This window comes from Manis javanica, chromosome 5 (assembly GCF_040802235.1).
Source record: "Manis javanica isolate MJ-LG chromosome 5, MJ_LKY, whole genome shotgun sequence".
NCBI classification, from domain to species: Eukaryota; Metazoa; Chordata; class Mammalia; order Pholidota; family Manidae; genus Manis; species Manis javanica.
The window spans coordinates 67,336,997-67,356,836 of record NC_133160.1 but is presented as its reverse complement, the minus strand read 5'-3'; the positions used below and the strand labels follow the sequence as shown (position 1 = coordinate 67,356,836).

Genomic DNA, 19,840 nt, shown 5'->3' with positions numbered 1-19,840 from the left:
AAGCTCTTTTTAAGATTGCTTTGTTGGAAGCTTTAAGCAAGGTACTATTCCTTTTTTCCAAAGGGCTTTATTGGCTCCATAAAGTCAACCTTAGTTCCTTAAGCTCTCTGGTCATTAGTGAGTCAATGTGTATTTCTTTCAAATATGACATTCTAGTCAAAGTCTTGGTGATATAACCAATATTTCCAGGGTGTACTGTTATAAGGAGAACAGATTCTCATTGAACTTATGCAAATAGCTGACTATAGTGCTATGAAAATAATACTGAAGAGTTTCCAAATTATGAAGGGATCAGGTAACAAGAAAAAATAAATGTTTCATCTTTATTTGCAAAGGTGTACTTTACTAATCTACTGTAGGCCATAGGAAGAGAAAAGAAAAAATTTTTCTTAAATTTGGAAAAACAAAACATTAAAGAACCAGCAATGTTCTAAACAAACGTCATGAAGAATTAAAATCATCCTCCTTAGTTCATTTAGCCTTATGTAATTAATACTTGTTCTGTTTGAATCCAGTTTTTTCATTAGCATTGGAAATTCATACCTTGTTCTTCTTTTTTTTTTTAATCTTTAATTCATCAAAAACCTATATTTTAGAGTAGTTTCCATGAATCTCCTTGAAAACAAAACACTTTTGCAGAAGCCATCAGAATGAAACAATTAACCATCTATAAATGAAAAAAGACTTAAAAAGGCCATGATTAAAAATGGCCAATGAACTGATGATGGCAACTCTCTGATGAGAGTTCATTACAATGCATTTAACAAAGAAATTTGCTTATTTCTGTGACACATAACATTTTAAGATCATAACTGGAATTATGACTAATAACATTATGCCAGGACATCCCAGATTTCCAGGAATTTTACATAATTTCTGGAACACTTAAAACATATATCTATATGATAGATAGGATATACATAAAGATGAATTAGGATTAATTTTTATTTGATAGTGCTTCCTATATAATTTAACATATCAGATAAACCTAATTGGTTTAATATCTGTTTTTATAAGGAGATAGAGCAAATCTTTTGGGATATTCCAGGGACCCTCTTAAAAATTCCAGTTAGTGTAAGGTCAAAAATATTTCATTTGGATTTTGATTTGGGGGAATTTTGTCAAAAATATGAAAAAGGTTTTAAAACACTTAGGCAAATAGAAACAGATCACTGTGAAAAAATATTTAGTCATCTATTTAATTAAAATGATAATTAAAAACCTCACAGGCAAATACAGAAGGTTACATAGCTCTGAGCCATACTTACTTTTTTTAATACTCAGAATACTATGTTTAACTAATCAGAGACCTGAAATTATTTTGGCAAAACACAAAATCCTTGTTTTTAGGCAGATGACTTTAAAAGGTAAAGGCAAACCTTTTATAATCTTTAATAAAGAGCAGAACAAAAGTGCTTTGTCTTTTTAACTTTGTCCTTTAACAAAAAGAAAAAAAAATTCTGTTTTTGCACCAGTTTACTTTTGATATTAAAACTCATTTACTTAATTAAATTCATTCCAATCTTGGTGAGTCTTGACCACACATAAAATTCCTTTCCCTTATTATTTTTAATAGTTTTAGTGTTTCATATGTTAGAAATTTAAACCCTTGGGAATTTCTAGTTTAAACCCTTGGGAATTTCTAGTCAAAATCAAGAAGTGGGCAACTATGAACTATTTTTTATATTAGTATTCTGTAGATTGGAAAATTTATAAATATTTTTATAATTTCTAGAAATGTGCTTTCTCATAGAAAATTTCTCAGTGTGGCATCAATCATGTCTACTAATAGACCCAAATATTTTTCATTTCTCTCTAAAAGGAAGCAGAAACTGGATAAGCTCATCTACTTCAGTAGTTAATGAAATTAATGTTTCAGTATTTCATCTTATATAGAAATGATCTGGAAATTCAATGAATTTAACTCGGTTCATCATTTAACTTAATCTAGCAAAACTTTAAGGCTTCTGGTTGTGAAAAAGATCTGGGAAAACTATTTTAAAAGGTCAACTAAAAACATTTTATCCTACATATATTTATTTGATATACTTTACAATTATGTTTACTTATAAAAAATTCTTCATACTAAGTAATTTTTCTTGCCGACAAATTTTATAACAGAGATAATATGAACTTATTTCATTAAAAAATCCAGGTCAGATGAAAGTTATATGTCTGCCTTATATTCAGTGTTGATAACTCTTAAGACAAGCCTATTTAACATGTCTATAATTATCTAAAAACTTCGATTAACTCTAATCTTGAATATATTCCCAGATCAAGGAAAAGCATTAGGTTAGTCTTTATTATATTTTTTAAAGCTTTATGAATACAAAATTAATGTAAGTGCTTGTTTGTTTACTCCAATTAAATAGACCTCTTTTAGAACTTAATTTTAGTAATATGATCTGCAGGTGGAAAATACCACATATCTACAACATATATATAGACATATAAACACACAAAGAAATGCAAACAGAGACCTTATCGTTTCTGTACACTCAAGACTTTCCATTAGTCCAAGTTCTAAATGCCCTTTCCCTTCCTTTTTTTTTTCTGGTAAGAATTACCTCCCTGAAGTATACACTTTAATATTTACATCTCAAACACATAGACGAAAATGCAATTTATAAACCTTTTAAGATAAATAGGGGAGGCTTAGGGATTGGTAAAAAGGAATAGGTGAATTCTGAACTGCCTCTACAGCTGCATTTTTAGTTTTTCAAAGAGTTATAAGGATTTGAAACTCTCAATTCCTCAAAAAATTGGGTTGTAACTTAAATGATATCATAAGTTGATTCACCAATAAATCTTTCCACAAGGGCCTTAGAAGGTTTTGTCCCTTTGGGTTCATAGTTTTATTTTAGCTTAGGGGAGAAAGCATAATGAAATTTTTCTTTCAGGCTCTGCAGTTTGACCAGTTTTTGACCACAGAACTACCTTGTAGCTTTTAGCTGGGACAAACAGTAAATATTTCTGGCAGTTCTGAAAAACCCCTTGGATTCAAGAGGCATTCCAAAAGAAGGTGCAAAAGATATTTTATTTTCCTCTTTCTGCTGGGTACTTCAGACAGAGATCCAGAAGAGCTGACTCTGGCAAGAATTCTCAACCTTAGCCAGTTTCTGCCAGTTTTTCCAGGATCCCACCTGTAGCCCCAGTATTTACCAAAATTTGGCAAGGTTTTTCATTATTTATAATCAAGTTATGACCTGGCTATTTAAGACAGCAATTGCTAATACAGCAATTTTATCAAAAAATCCCTCAGAGTTCTGTCAACTTTGGGTAGGGCCCTGTGGGACCTCCTTCAATGGTAGATGTGGGGTGTATCAGTTCATTAACTTGCTAGACTTTATTTATGGTTGCAGAAAGGCAATTCAGACAGAATTAAGAGAATGAATAGTCAAATAGAGGATAAAGGGAAGCAATAGGACTTATATCAATCTTTTCTTGTTTTTGATTTTGGGTGCCTCATGTACCATTAATTATTCATTAGCCTTTTATAACAAGTCTTTTAAAGAAGCTCTTTTAGAATTTGAAGTCTTTTGGAGGCTTTTGTACGCTAATAGGTATCTTATTCTTCTTGTTCCTTTGATTTGGGAGCCCTTGCTTTTATATGCACTTTTTAAATGATCTTACCTAGGTGGAACATTCCTCATGAAGGTCACTGTAATTCTAGGATGTCATTCTTCCAAGGGCTGGCAGCAGTTTGGCAGGACCCTAGCCACAAATGTAGTTTAACCCCATTTTGTGTCTAGTGATATCTTGCTGCAAATGGGGTACAACCCACTTTTCTGTACCACCGTATCTGGAACCCTGAACCTGGATGGTCACCAAGTCATCAGTTACCGAGTTCTTACACAAAACAGCTCTGTAAAATTTTGTAGATGCTTATGTTTTCTGAGACAATACTACTTAGACATAAAATAAGCAGGTGTGCTAGAAGGTGGTGAGCCTAACCCTTTATATTTTAAGGATTTATTTATTTTCAGCTAAGCCTGTAGGTTCCTCAGGAAGCTGGGTTGGGGATGTATGTATGATGTCTTACAGTGTACCTCACTGCACAGAAATTTTCTTGAGGTTGCCAGGTGGTCTTGCTAGTGTCCATCTAACCCATTTTGGTACTAATTTATCCTAATGCAGGCATCTTTGAGTTCGGTGGTGAGAAATCTATTAGTTTTTAAGGGCTCAGTCTGCACCCACCGATTCTTTTGCTTTTTGGCTTTCAAGAACCTTGTTAGCAGTAGCCTTACCTACATAACACAAGAGAAACAAATATGTGCATCTTAACATACCAGTAGCAATGAAGAATGTTGCTGAAGACTGGCCAAGAAAAGGCTGTGAGCACCACCAGCAATTCCCAGTGAGGGTGAAACCAGTAGACTCCAGTAAATAGGGACTATGGACTAAAAGTGGGGAAAGGGATCTGAAGCAGCTGGGGGAAATGTGGACTGAATCAAGGCTAAAGACTCTGATTCTGGATGAAACCATCTGCCAGCTCAAGCTGATCCACTAAGCCCTGAACTGAAAAGCCAGTTGGACTGGAAATTCAGGGCAAAGAGAGCTAATCTCAGAACCCAGAGAAACTTACCCATGGCAAGAAAAACAGTGAACTCCAAAAGGTGCTTAGGGTGATACACTTGTGTTTCTCATGGTCCCCAAAGGCATCAGAAGTTTCCTTGAATCTGTCACTGCCACCAAATCAGTTAAACAACAAATATTCAACTGAGTAAATTTAAAGATCATATTGACTGTATTCAGTGATTTATGAGTTGAGTAGTATCCATGTAGCAATAGAAATGAGCTCCATTGAGCTGTATAAAAGGAAAGGTTTGTAAAGATGGAAAAGGGGTGAAAAAAGGAAATTATTACCACACAATGCATTGTTCAAGGTAAGGTTGCATTTCTAAGAGGAAGGAGGGATCTTTTGGGTCTGGTGATCATCTCACTGGTGCTGATCATGTAATTCCATGTTGACCGGTTAACGGTTTCATTGGGGGGGGGTGTTGAAACTGCAGTTAGGTATTAAGTCTTGATTTGCTGCCATGTGATTTAGACAATTGACTCCATTTGGGGCCTGCTGCCTCCTCTGTAACAACTGAGAAAAGTTTCTTCCCAATTCTAGGTGCCATTAAAAAAGTTATTTTTATTATTTTGAATATTTATATTATCATTGATAGATATGAAATACAATCTATAGTTCCATAAATACTACATTTTCTTAAAGCTAACTGTTGGTTATACACATTTGGATAGTTCAATTCATAAAATTTCCTAAATTCTATTTTATCAAAACAACAAAAAAGCTCATGCAATTGTTATAAGGGAATTCACATCCAATAATTGTAATTGTAATTTTAATGACTGTTTTGTTGGCCATACTCTCTGTAGAAATAGAACAAATAAATCTCATTTGTTTCAGATGATTTATTCAGTGAAGCAATAATCATGTTAATTATAATGTATTTATATCTAATAGGATACACTACTCTCTTAAGACCTGATTACTTGATAGAGATGCCAACATTCACTCTTTTAATACTATTATGTTGATATTGTTATAATTTTATTTCTCTCCCTATTTTTTCTTTTCAAGATATGGCAAATAAGGGCTAATACAAATGTAGTGCTGCCTGCATATTTATTTATTTTTTGTCTGCATATGTTTACATACCCTTGCACTGCCTTTATGTTTATCTTTTGAAATGTGTTTATATTTATGATGAGATTTGAGGAAGACTGGGAAGGTCCTTATGTCTGTAGGTATTTACATCCACAAGATTTTAGTGCACTTTATTTTATTTCTATTGAGCTTTGTTTTTAAGTTTAAGAAAAATCTAAGTAACTATGCAGGTATTATGACTTAGACAACTGCAGTTTAATAACAATACTGAATGTAATGTGATGGTATCTAGGACATATAAGAAATGCCTTTGGAGTGAGACAGGATGGAAGTGCAAGGGCAGAAAAGTGTAAAGCTATAAACAGAAAGACATGGGGAAGCAGAGGGAGGGTTGTTGGCAGTTCAGGAGTAGGTAGGGATGCTGACAATTTGTAGAGAGTGACTGTGCCTGAAGGCATAAAGATTGCCAAGTATTCTGTAATAGGATCTCTGTGTCAGGGGATGCTACTGGGAGGGGGAAAGGCAGGAGATGATGGAAAGGAGGAAGTAGGTTCACACAAACTTAAAGGAAAGGAGGGAATTTTTGTAAAACTGCATTTGGACTATTATTTTTAATGATTAAGTTAAGAGAGTTTGCTTTCCTGCTTGCATATATTTTCTCATAAATTTTTTAGTAGCATTTTAATGACTACTGACTATTTCAACTCCTAACATGAGGAACCAACATTTGTTTGGCCTTATGCCAAGCAGAATGGATACCTAGCTTCCTACAGCATTCAGAATTATTGGCTATTTCCTTTTTTGAGTGGCTAGCAATCCATTAATATTAATGCTTTTAGATAAATCTTTATTCTACTTTCAACTCTATTCTCAGCTATGTTTTAGTTGAAAACATAAAAACTTGAAAAATATATATAATATTTGAAATGTTTTTCTCTGTCAAATCATGGCTCTGTTTTCATCCGTCATCCAGTTTGAGAGTCAGTATTGAATGCAACGGGTTTCTTTTACTTCGTGGTCAGCATTAAATTGTCACATAAGTATCCAGTGGAGTGAGTTTGAAAGATCAATTGAATTCTTTAAAACACTGAGATTATGTGGGTCAGCAGCAAATTATGTGTTGGTATATTCTTTATTATTTATATGCTTTTCTTAATTACTAACTCGAATATAAATATTAACGTGTTAGAGAAACTTTTGTAGGGTACTGAAGAATAACCCCTGGGCAAAGAAATCAGTTTTAGAAAGCAACATGTGCATATTAAACTTAATTTAAATATCATTTGAAACATGTGTTGAGTCAAGATACGTATCTTTTGCTTCCTTTTATAAACAGAATTATTATGCTTGTAATGGGCCAGGATACTCAAGCTTTTTCATGTTGCCATACTTGTTTTTGAAAATACTACTTAAGGTTGTAAAACACATTTGCAATTTATAGCTATTTACTTTTAGAATTCCTTCCACGTGCTCTTGTCTCTGTGGTTCCTCAGGAGAGTACAATATTTTTAACCAGCCTTATTTCCACTGCACTGTAGCTGAAATACAATATTTGTTTCTTGTGCTATTACTGATACTGCATATTTTGAATATTAAGTAAATAGATGTATCAAAAGACCCAATTAGATCATCACTCTTGGCCAGACATTTTCAGACATTTACTAAATCTACTAATTTAGCACATCAGCTGATTTAGAATATGAAAAAGAATCAACATACTGACACCTTTGCTTCTGTTCAGAAGAATTACCATAACCTGAGGAGAATGAAATGTTGCAAGCATTTTGTAGATAGGACATTTCTAAATTTCAAACCAATTGTGTACAGGCTTTAAATATGTTTTTGTTTCTTTGCTTTCCCCTAATTTCCAAATACTTAACCATTTTAATAGGTCAGAATGAATGTACCTCTTTTCATACCTGAAATGTTTTACTAGAAAATATAAATTTCTTAGTGAAATAGCACAAATAGTACAGAATGTGGTCAGATTAGACGTCTAAAATTCTTACTGAATGTTATTGTTAAACCGTACAATTACCATAAATATGTCAGAAACTTCATGTATACCTGAATATACAAGATAAAAGTAGTATAGTGTTAAATTCAGCTGTTGCATTACTAAGTTAAAGTGTGCTTTGAGGGATTTACTTTACAAAGTATTAAGATTGGCTTGGGGAATGCAATACAAAAGTAGAGCAAATACCTTTTGAGAGTGTTTTTTTTTTTGCCTTTATTAGAAATCATACCCTTATATGTTTGACCATGAGGATAAAACATTTGATCAGTGATGGAAAAGATGTATGGACAGTGTGGAGGCACTAATTTCCCAGCATGTCAGCCTTGTATTCCTACACACCCTAAATTTATGTTCTTTCTAATATCCTTCTTGACACTGGTTATACCTCAGCATCAAAACTCAATAATTACATAGGACAGGAAATTGGAAAACATATTTTCCTTGGAATAGATAGCAACTCAATCATATTTTGATTTCAATTATTCATTTGCACACATCTCACTCATCAAATACACTTAACCCATTATATTTCTCTTACAAGAAAATAGTAGAACAAGAATAAAAGTAACAAACACTGTCATATAAAATACCATGTCACATAAAATACTAATATTTAAAATAGCATGAAGTTAACATCCCCCTCATCAAATCTCAATGGGTTCTTTAATTTTAATTCTCTCTACTCTTCCTTGAAACCTTCCCTTTAACCTCTGTGGCATGTGCTTTCCCTGGGTCTCCTCTCTGGTCCCTCTTCTTCCTTCCTCAACTCCTGTCTTGTCTCCTTCTTCCCACTCTCTAAACAGATACTCAGTCCTTATACTGCTGTTCCATTCTCTATTTTAATTTAAATTTTCAACAACTCTTGTAGCTTCAGCTGTCACCTACATACCTTGACATTCAGATATTATTCTCAAACCTCTTCCCAAATCTCTAATTGTCATTTAACCATTTCTATGAGACAAAACCTGCAATCATTTGTCATACAGAAGATTTCACCACATAACTTCTGCATCAAAGTAGATCTCATCCTGAAATATCTCAACATTAGAAATCTAAAATTCTTACTGAATGTTTCTGTTAAACCATATAATTACCATAAATATGTCAGAAACTACATATAAAATCTTCTAGTGTCAAATGAAAAAAAAGAAAAAGCCTCACTTTACCAAATACCTACTCAACAAAGAGGTGGTACTTTTACTGCTCTACTTCTAGCTCAGATGCCCGTCTTTTTTCTCAGGGTGCAAATGCTCTCGTCACGTACACTATCATTAGTGGTGCTGATGACAGTTTTCGCATTGACCCTGAATCTGGAGATCTGATAGCGACAAAGCGGTTGGACCGGGAGCGCCGTTCCAAATACTCCTTGCTGGTTCGTGCAGATGATGGTCTTCAGTCCTCAGATATGAGAATTAATATCACCGTCAGTGATGTGAATGACCACACACCCAAGTTCTCCAGACCCGTGTACTCTTTTGACATTTCAGAAGACACAACCCCAGGTAGGTGACATGCTTTTAAGTGTATCTTACAGGGATTGTCTTTGAACAATTGTGTACTACGTTTTGACTACTCTTTATCAGTGACTAATTTTTACCATATGTTACTAGGTATAAAAATATATGTGCTAGATATTAAATTTTAATTAACTGTCTTTGATATAATTCCCAAGCAAATTGCTAAGACTTTTGAGAGCAAATGAGGTTAGCAATTCATCTGATTACTAATTACAGTTATTTCTATTTCTGAAAATATTTGTGATGAGTTGTTAATTTTTCTGGCAAGCACAGTTCTGCTACTATTTTTCCACTTTAAGAATGTCTAATATGATTGTGGTGCTTTGTATAGAAAATGCAGAGAAAAACATGAAAACTTATGAATTCTGGCTCCAAAACTTAGAAGCTTTGTGGACCAGGGCAAGTTAACTCATTTCTCTGAGCTTCAATTCCTTCTTCGGTTAATTGGAAATAATAATTTCCATTAGAATTAGGGCAAAGGTTAATTTAGAAAATACCTGTGAGTTTTTTGCTAATATGGGTTTGGGGACTAGTTGGTGCTCAATATGTGTTAGACTCTGAATCCTGAATTATCACCTTGCTTTTTTGAACATATGTTGTTATGGTTGAGTTGGAGTAATTAATTATCTGTTTCTGGTATGTGTATACTTCGTTTCCATTATTGCAAATTCTTACCTAAACCTAAAATTTTATTCTGAATTACATTTAGAATTATTTTGCATATAAAGGCAAACATTTTGGAAACTCATTTGATAAAGGAATTAAATATTTATAGAAGACTATTTATTACTGCATTTTTCCCTTCGCTCCTCAGGATTAGTTGTACGTGACCTTCATGAAATTCCAATCACATTTATTTCTTGCTTTTGATTGTAGCAATGACCTTAGGAGTGTCAGGTGGTATCCCTTGGACATAAGTCTGTATTATTGCTTGGATTCTCCAGTTCCAGATACTAGCAATAAACCCCAAAATATATTCACTGAAGTCATCAATATGTTTATGAAATGGTAGTTCAGGTAGAAAAAATAATGTCCAAGTAGTACTAATTCACCGGAACATTTACAAAGCAACATAAGATCTATGGGATATCTCTATGTTTTCTTAATATGTGGGAATGTTAGTAGTATTGGTGTTAATAGAGAAGTTTGCTGAATGTTATGTTCAGTGCATTTTCATAGTGATTTTCTAGTTAAAATATTTTACTATACAAATAAAAGAATTTCATATCTGTACATATTATCTTAGTAAAACCCTTGTCCTATTAATTTTAGACTATTTTTTTTGATAGGTTCTTTGGTAGCAGCTCTTTTAGCTACAGATGACGACTCCGGTGTGAATGGAGAAATTACATATATTGTGAATGAAGATGATGAAGATGGCATATTTTTCCTGAATCCAGTTACTGGAGTCTTTAATTTGACTAGAATGTTAGATTATGAAGCACAACAATATTATATCCTCACTGTTCGAGCTGAAGATGGTGGGGGACAATTTACTACCATCAGGGTTTATTTCAATATACTAGATATAAATGATAACCCACCTATTTTCAGCTTGAATTCTTATAGCACATCTTTAATGGAGAATCTACCTCTAGGATCTACTGTTCTTGTGTTTAATGTCACTGATGCAGATGATGGTATGTACTTTATTTTACATACTTTTTAAAAACCTTATTAAAAATGTCATCAGATTTATATTTATTTCCTCTCTTCAGTTGTCACAAAATTTAGATTTATAATTATTTATATGGAATTTTATAATTTGTAATTTATAGGGATTAAAGAAGTTAAGTACTTTATCAGTTAAATTCTTCATTATAACAGTTACATGGCATGCCTTATTAGCATTTTGTAGACTTTATAAACTTTACCTTCCTTTTTACCCCCCGAATGTGTGTCAGTTTTGCAGTTTAGTAGTGTAGAAGTCATAAAGTAGCTTTTTTGTAGGTTTTTGTTAGTTAAATAAAAATATTTGTTTACGTATATTATTTTAAAATTAAAAGGATAAAATATGAAAGCAAGAGGAAAATCAGTATTAAAACTTGCTTAGGAATGTATAGTTTTATATTTCTGACTGAAAACTGCAAATAATTTTTTGTCAAATTTTCATGCTTTTACTCAAAGGCAGTCAACTCTCTAATTTAGGCTATATAATCAAGCTGAGACTTTGTAATAAATATAGGCTTTCCATGTGTTTGATTTTGTTAATTGCAAAAGCATTTGGCAAACTTTGTTTTAAAATATGACGACTCTCCTGGACTTTCTTCTAAGACTTGTTTTGTAAATGCACATATCAGATATTACAGCACTAAAGTAACACTGTACAGGTTATCTGTTATTAACTGAACTGTTTGGAAAGTTAATATATTGTTTCCCCTTTCATTGGATGCAGCAAAACCTCCTATCAATTGAGAAAACAAGGGATATTACTTTGAAGAAGAAATAGGTCTGTAGCCGAGGATATGCCTAGTGACACAGGCATATTGATCTTAATTTATAATTTCCTGATTCTTACTGACTTAGATGATTTACGTAATCTCAGAATACCATTCTGTCTCAACATTCTGCTCTGCACTTAGTTTCCTTTCAGGAGTGTGTAGAAATGTCACTTAGAAAAATATAAGAGATAAAAAGCACAGTAGCAAATATATTTCAGTTCACAAAATTGGAAGTACCTTCTTTAGAACTGAATAAGTGTATTTTAAGGATTCCCCTCATTTCTGTGCCCCTCTTACTCAGGCACAATTAATATTTGGATACATAACTATATCTAAAATAGAAATGTCTGTAATACCAGTATTAGCACTATTGCTATTATTAATAACAGCAACCGATATTTTGGAGTACTTAGTATGTACCCTGTCTTGGCCTAAGAATACTTTATTTCCTGTATTTCAGCCCAGCTCTGTGTTTGGCTCCAATTAAACATTTTTACACAATTAGCTTAATATTTTGAGTTTATTTCTCTAGTATTTATCTGCTCCAGATAGGAATATTTTCTTCTTTATCCTAATGACTGGTTCCAACTTTTCTGTAGTGAAGAACTTTTTGATTAATTTATTATGTATTAGAGACACCCCATTCTTTCATCGCATTGTGTGCTCCCCTGGAATAAATTTCATTTACCCTCATATCTTAAATAGTAGGGATCTGGGAAAATATAAAGAACTTCTTTGTGAAAACCTGCTGGAATATTCTATGTAGACATATGCACACACATTTAATAATTGACTGTAAGTTACTTTACATGGATTTTTTCCCTTTAATTGTGTTGTATAAAAGTTTCAAGCTACATTTTCCCATTGTTTCAGTTTTGAATACTTTTATCAGTGTAATTTCCTGTACCTTGATGTAAAATATAGGACACAGTTCCTATTCTCTCTAAATTTCAAGGATAATGGTGATTTTATAAGGGAGGGTAACTGTTTCTAAAATTGCCAACTCAGTGATACTAAATATTTCTTAAAGTATTTCACAAACAATATTATATAGACATTTCTTAAATTAACCAATTTATCTAGTTTCTGATCAAAAGTTTCCTGATGAGGTAAAATTCTCATCTTCTTAGATGAAGAAATTTTATATGAAAATCAATTTAACATTCTCTGTTATTTGCATGTATGTTTTCTCAGGGTTTAATGTAAAGTTTAAGGTTACATGATCATTTAATAGGAATAAAGCAAATCTTTTACTGTTTTCACAAGATAACTAGAACATGTATCTGTCTCAAGGCTTTCATGAACACAGGTAAATAAGTATTACATTGAGGCAAACGATCATAAATTGAAGCTTCATGGAAATACAGCTTTGATAATTATTTTATTATTATGGAAATAAATTAATATGCTCTTCAAAATATTAGGAAGTCATAGGCTGTTTTGAGAATAAAGCAATTATAACTATTGCTGAATAAATTGACCTATATATGCTTGGTGCACAATGCAGATCATTTGAATTGTAAATGAGTTTCATATTCCAGTGACCTGATGACCTTGTTGGGACTGCTTCGTAAGTGAAAACGAAAACCTTCTGAAACAGTTCCGTGTGTTACAGCTGTATGATAACTTGACAGATACTAGTTCATTATAGAATAGACACATTATTTATGGATTATGAATAAGTGTGCACATTTCATAACAGAACTATATACTTATGGTTACGTGCTAGGTTTCCTGGTGCTAAATTACTCATGAAACTGAAATGAAACAAGAAAACCAAAAAAAACCCAACATAACTACACATGCACACACGATAAAAATGCCAGAGAGAATCATGTAACTAAGCCAATTTCAGAACACTGAACACAACTGGTTAGAAATATGAGCAGCTTTAAGTTTCAAGATCTGGTGGTCTGTAAAAGCCCACTAAACTCAACTCTCAATACTTAGGGACAAATGAAAGAATTTTAAAATAATGTATGTGCTGTTTCATGATTTGCATATTTGATGCAAAAAGCAGAGAGAAAAATAGTCTGAGCTCTCTATTTTTCAAGATACTGCAAATGTTCAGAGAGAATTTTAATTTGCAATATGTCCTCATGTATTTTCTAGATGTAGAAAATACATGCCCAAAGTGACTTAGATTTGTCAAGAATGAAAAGTCCTTTCTGTTACAGTGAAGTAAATATAGACAGCTTCCATGGCCTGTAATTACAGTAGTAAGATTTCAGTTCCTGAGATGAGAGCTATTTCTTAGATGGTGTTGCAGTATTTTATACAAAAGCAGTTGTATTTTTATGTTTACTCTTTCAAAGATGTTAATCATCTAATATCTGTGTTTGTCATTATGAATTTAAATATAAAATCAAATTTTCCTTTGTTCATGGTTCTTGTTAAGGTTTTAACACTTACTACTTCGTTCACCCATCTACCCCACCAGACTTTTTCCCTTAAAAAAAGAGTCTGTGCTGCTGTTTACAGGAGGCTATAAAATCTTGCTGTTCTGTTCTCTTTTTGCCTCTGAAATTTAATTGTTTACTCAAAGAAGTAGCATACGCGGTGGACCAAGGGTGTTCAGAACCTTAATTTCATTGCTTGTATTACAGTTGATTTACATAGAAATGTTGGGCTGTCTCTTTGTAGCCATGTACAGTTTTGTCAGTTTTTCTAATTTCTTTTGATCTTGGGCATGAAAGATTATATATGCTTTCATAGAACTAAATTTTATATCTCTACTTATATTATTTTTATCCAAGTGTTTTCATAATTTGTTCTCAATAATAATCGTGTCTGAAATTATGCCTCAAACAGTAGGAATTCAACACTTACTGATCAATTTAGCCATAAGAAATGCAGAAAATTTCCTTTGACAGTAATTTGATTTAAAATATATATTAAATATACATATAAAATATACAATATGTATAATATCTACATAAAATATATATTATATATTTTAAACGGAACTTCTTTCTAAGGATGTGTATATATGTGTATATGTGTGTGTATGTATACATAATATATTGACCAATTGATAGAAACTATTTTTTTGTACCAGTTTATGAAACTTTTTCTTTCCCCAAAGCTGTGGCATTTTAAGTTAAGGGCTGAAGTAGGCTGTTGACCTTGTTCTATCCAGATCTTAAAATTCTCTATCTCCTGCTGGTGAATTGGCTTGTGGCCTCCACTGGTACTATTTATTCATATTTTTTCTGATCCTCACAGTCCTAATTATTCTGAACTTTACAACTTCTGCTTCCTTTACTTGTGAATAGTCTTAAATAAACTATAAAGATTAAAAGGCACAATTTACAATAAAGGTGAAAATCCTACCTTTTCAAAGGTCTACTCTACCCTTGTTATCCTAGAAATTTTTGTGAATAAGTCAGTGCCTGAAGGTAATCTTAATAATTTTTTTTTCTCTGCATCAACATATAGACAAGGGACATTAGATAAAGACCATGAAATCACAGGAAAGGAGTAATTCTAGCATTTTTAAAAAACAAGAAGGATTTATATGGTAGAAAAGTAAATCCCCTTACTCCACTAAAAAGTGTCTTTGTAAGGAACTTGACAGGTTTCAATAAAAGGCAAAAGCTAATTCAAGTATTCATAGAATCCTGAGAAGGAGTATTTTTCAAGAGAAAGAAGAAAACAGTGATCAAATTGTTCTATAAGGCTCTTGGCACAGATTAAACACCATTCTGAAACCTGAACAGCTGAAATGAACTTCAAAAATAGAGAAGCTATTTCTAAGCAATTTATGTAACTCAACAGGTTTTCCCTAGTATAAAATCTCAGTTTAAAATATTCATTAAAGATACATGATCCACATATACAATATGTTTCTTAGCAGTTCTTATAATATTTTACGACATTCCAACATCTTTAGGAGATAATATACAAAATGCATGTGACATTATGGACCAGTGAAGAAAACAGTGGTCTGGGGCAAGAATTCTGATTTTTCTTTCTGCTTTCACTGCTTATCTGTTATTTACCTTTAAGCTGTTTACTAAAACAATAGGCTGATCCAATCTGTACATCAACTTTGTTAGAAAAATCTCTGTAATCATTTTCTGAAATGGGGTTTATATATCTTTTTTTTTTAATTATAAAGTGACACATGCTCCTAGGAAAAAACAAGTAAAATATTATCTAAATATAGTCCAATAATAGTGTGAACATTGACATTTGGACAATTTTGTCTATCATTTTACTGCCAACATTTCCTTCAGAGAATACTTTTAAAACATATTAAATATACATAATAAACTTTAAGAAAGAATTATTTTTGCAAAGGCCATTAGCCAGATGCTTAATAGGAATTAAAAAGTATTTATTGGTTCTGACAAGAAATGTAGAGGTAGACTTAAAACATCCATGTCTAATGCCGTACTTCAGAAATTTTATTACCCTCTCTGAAAATTGGTGTCAGCCTCAGTAAGTTATTGAAGTTACAAATGGTTGGCTAATAGTCTAGAGTGTGACACTGTTAATGGTGACCTCTCAGATATTATGTGACAGAAATAAGGAAGTGACTAGAAAAATACCTGCATGGAATACTTTTCTGCCCTTTACTTTTGTAATTTAGCATTTCAACATTGCAGTAAATAGCAAGCAGTACATAGGTCAGTTATTCACCAGGTTGTAAACAGATTAAAAGTTAACAATAAAAGAATAATACATGTGTGTTACTTCCAAAAAAAATTAACTGATGCTAAATCATCCAAAAAGTGCATTGGGGGTCATAATATATCAAATATGCAAAGTTTCATGCCAGTGGTTTTGGTGCAGATTAGTCTGAAATCAGCACACATTTAAGAAAAATTAATTTTTTCTCCTTCCCTTGCAGGCATCAACTCCCAACTGGCTTATAGCATTGCTTCAGGCGATAGCCTTGGACAGTTTACAGTTGACAAGAATGGTGTTCTGAAAGTCCTAAAATGTTTGGATCGGGAAAGTCAATCCTTCTACAACCTGGTTGTGCAGGTGCATGACCTGCCACAGTTTCCAGCCTCCAGATTCACAAGCACTGTTCAAGTCTCCATTATTTTGTTGGATGTAAATGATAACCCACCAACCTTTATTTCACCTAAACTGACATACATTCCAGAAAACACACCTATTGATACTATTGTTTTCAAAGCTCAAGCAACTGACCCAGACAGCGGCCCAAACAGCTATATTGAGTACACTCTACTGAACCCATTGGGAAACAAGTTCAGTATTGGGACCATTGATGGTGAAGTAAGGCTTACTGGAGAACTGGACAGAGAAGAGGTTTCTAATTATACACTGACAGTGGTGGCTACAGACAAAGGTCAACCATCTCTCTCTTCATCTGCAGAGGTCGTAGTTATGGTACTTGACATCAATGATAACAATCCTATTTTTGCACAGGCTTTGTATAAAGTGGAAATTAATGAAAATGTACTCACTGGAACAGATATAATACAAGTATATGCAGCAGATGGAGATGAAGGTACAAATGGACAGGTTCGTTATGGCATTGTGAATGGTAATGCGAATCAGGAATTTCGGATCGACTCTGTCACAGGTGCCATTGCTGTAGCTAAGCCTTTGGATAGAGAAAAGACCCCTACTTACCTTTTAACTGTTCAGGCAACAGATCGGGGCAGTAGCCCCAGAACTGATACCTCTACTGTCAGCATTGTTCTACTGGATATTAATGATTTTGTTCCCGTATTTGAGCTATCTCCATATTCTATAAATGTCCCTGAGAATTTAGGGACACTACCCAGAACAATTCTTCAGGTCAGTATATTTCAATAAAACAAATATTATATTCACTTTAAGACATCTAATTTAAAAGTTCCCCTTTCCTACAATGGTCCTGCTTTCACCACCCTCTTCTTCATTCTCATCCATAAATGACTGGTTGCAGATATAGCAAACCTTGGAAAGGAAAGTTTATGAAAATTATACCTAAGAACCTATCAATCTTTTGGATAAAAATTGTAATTTGCATTTCAATTACGTTATTTTGGATATATTATACACACCTTTATATATTTCCATATTTTGAATTTTGTTTCACTATAACAATAATAGTTGCATATAGAAAATAAATTGATGTGAAAGTTTGAAAACATGCTTAGATAGTTCTATGTTCTCTCTTTACAAATCCAACTAGGTGAAATACCGAGATGAAACTACTGTTAAAAATTTTTGTGAAGCCTTCCAAACTGCTATACATGGATTTTATGCATATTTTACATAAATAAACATACTACTCTGTGCCATTTTTTAATTGAAATTTAAACATATGTCTTTGAAACCTTCTAATATTGATATATACAACTCCACCTCACTATTATTTATGATACATTTTATCTCATGGCATACATTGTATTAGCTTTACTCACATTCCCGGCATGCTTATTCTCTCCTATAGGTGGTGGCAAGAGATGATGACCAAGGTGATAATAGCAAACTCTCATATGTTCTATTTGGTGACAATGTAAACAATGCTTTTACTCTCTCGGCTAGTGGAGAACTTGGAGTAACACAAAGTTTGGATCGGGAAACAAAGGAGCACTTTGTCTTGATGATCACAGCTACAGATTCAGGTACGTCTGTTGCTCAGTTGTGAAGAATTTCATAATATGAATAAATGAAAATATTTTTGCCTACCATTAAATTAAATATTTGTTGAAATTTACTAATGCTTGGAATTCTTATCATACCTATATATAATTTATAGCACATATATCACTTTATGAAATTCACATGTAAGTGGTCAAGGGTTTGAGCACAGTACAAACATAGCTCTCTCTCTCTAAGACAAAATGTGTCCTCTGAGGGTGACCTCATGTGAACCACTTCAGCCACAAGGCGTTTCAAACACTTTAGCTTTGAAAACATGCAGACGGTTCTAACTGGTCATGGAGTTGAGAGAGTGGGTCCAGAAGTATATTTCATTAGTCTTCTAGGTTCTGCAAAATTGTAAGTAGCTGTAATAGGCATTTGATGAAGCTATACAGAATGCCAAAAAGAGTATCCGTAGAACAAATTGTCACAACTTAGTATTTAAGTATTAAAGAATTTAATAATATTGACACTTTTTTTTTTAAATGTTGGAAGTTGTTTTAAACTAAGGCAGATTTGTTGGAACCTCAAATGACTGAAATTATAATATGAATATTCATGAATATAATACGTACATTCATTTATATATATGTGTATACTGATACAGAAGAATAGTTTTGAGTTTTCAAATGAGCTGGGGTTTTTTTTGCTTTTGTTGAAATGTTTTCAATGAATATATTAGCATTTTTGTTATATATGACCAATTCAGAGTATCTGGTATATTGTTTGATTTCACCATTTCTCGTAAAAAGAGAGCAGGATATTTTGAGTTTATAAATAATGATAGATCATGTTAAATATCCAAATGATAATGCCACTGACTGTTAACTGAGGTGGCTTTCTCCATATGTTATTTACTTTTGGGAGAGTAATTATCTAAGACTATTGCTTTATGAAAGAATTTTAAAAATATTTTTTTTCTAAATGCTTTTGAATGGCAATGCTTTATTTTATGCTGACTATAAAATCCTGAGAAATGAGGGACAGAATGTGGTGTGGTAACCACATAAAGCTTAAACTAAGTTGATCTGAAACATGTTTCATTATGTGTATCATTAGTATTTGCTTTATGATTAGTAGACAAGAAGGGTAAGCATTCTCCTGTGAAAATACAGTCACTACCACATTGCTTAGCAAATCCAGTCTTTCAAGAATCACATGGAGAGAAGAGAAGATGAAACTAAATAGAAACCTGCAGAGTCAGATGTTTAGAACCAAGATTTTATTACTAAAACACCCCCATCTCAGCATTCCTTTCAAGTTACAAGTAGAAATTTGTAGTCAATTCCAGGCACACACAAAACCACAGCCTTTGTGGAGGTGACGTGGGGGAGGAGAAACCAGGACCAGGCATCAGTCACTGTGGAACTTGCTGCACAGGGAGTGTGTCACATGTCCATCATCCTAGGGTGGGGGCAGGATGTGACTGTGAATCTGGGGCACAGTTCTGGGAGATCTGGGATGGGCAGGCACAGCCCATCCGACAGAGAGTTAGTACTTTGGAACATTCTAAGTCAAAATCTGTGGCAGAGAAAGAATGTAACCATGTAGACAAGTCTGTATTCAACCACATAATTCTGAGAATTTAAATTCTTTTTGTGTGCCTATGCAGTCAAGGGTTGGGATATGGTGA

General features: G+C 33.0%; 1 protein-coding gene across 1 annotated transcript in view; it reads left to right on the top strand.

Annotated features, from left to right (window-relative positions):
* FAT4 (FAT atypical cadherin 4) overlaps window positions 1–19,840 on the top strand; it is a 177,304-nt gene that overhangs the window by 87,268 nt on the left and 70,196 nt on the right. Inside the window, exons 4-7 of the mRNA XM_036997876.2 lie at window positions 8,878–9,139; window positions 10,444–10,794; window positions 16,451–17,373; window positions 18,014–18,188. Coding sequence (XP_036853771.2) covers window positions 8,878–9,139; window positions 10,444–10,794; window positions 16,451–17,373; window positions 18,014–18,188 — 1,711 coding nt within the window. The remainder of the gene's footprint in view (window positions 1–8,877; window positions 9,140–10,443; window positions 10,795–16,450; window positions 17,374–18,013; window positions 18,189–19,840) is intronic.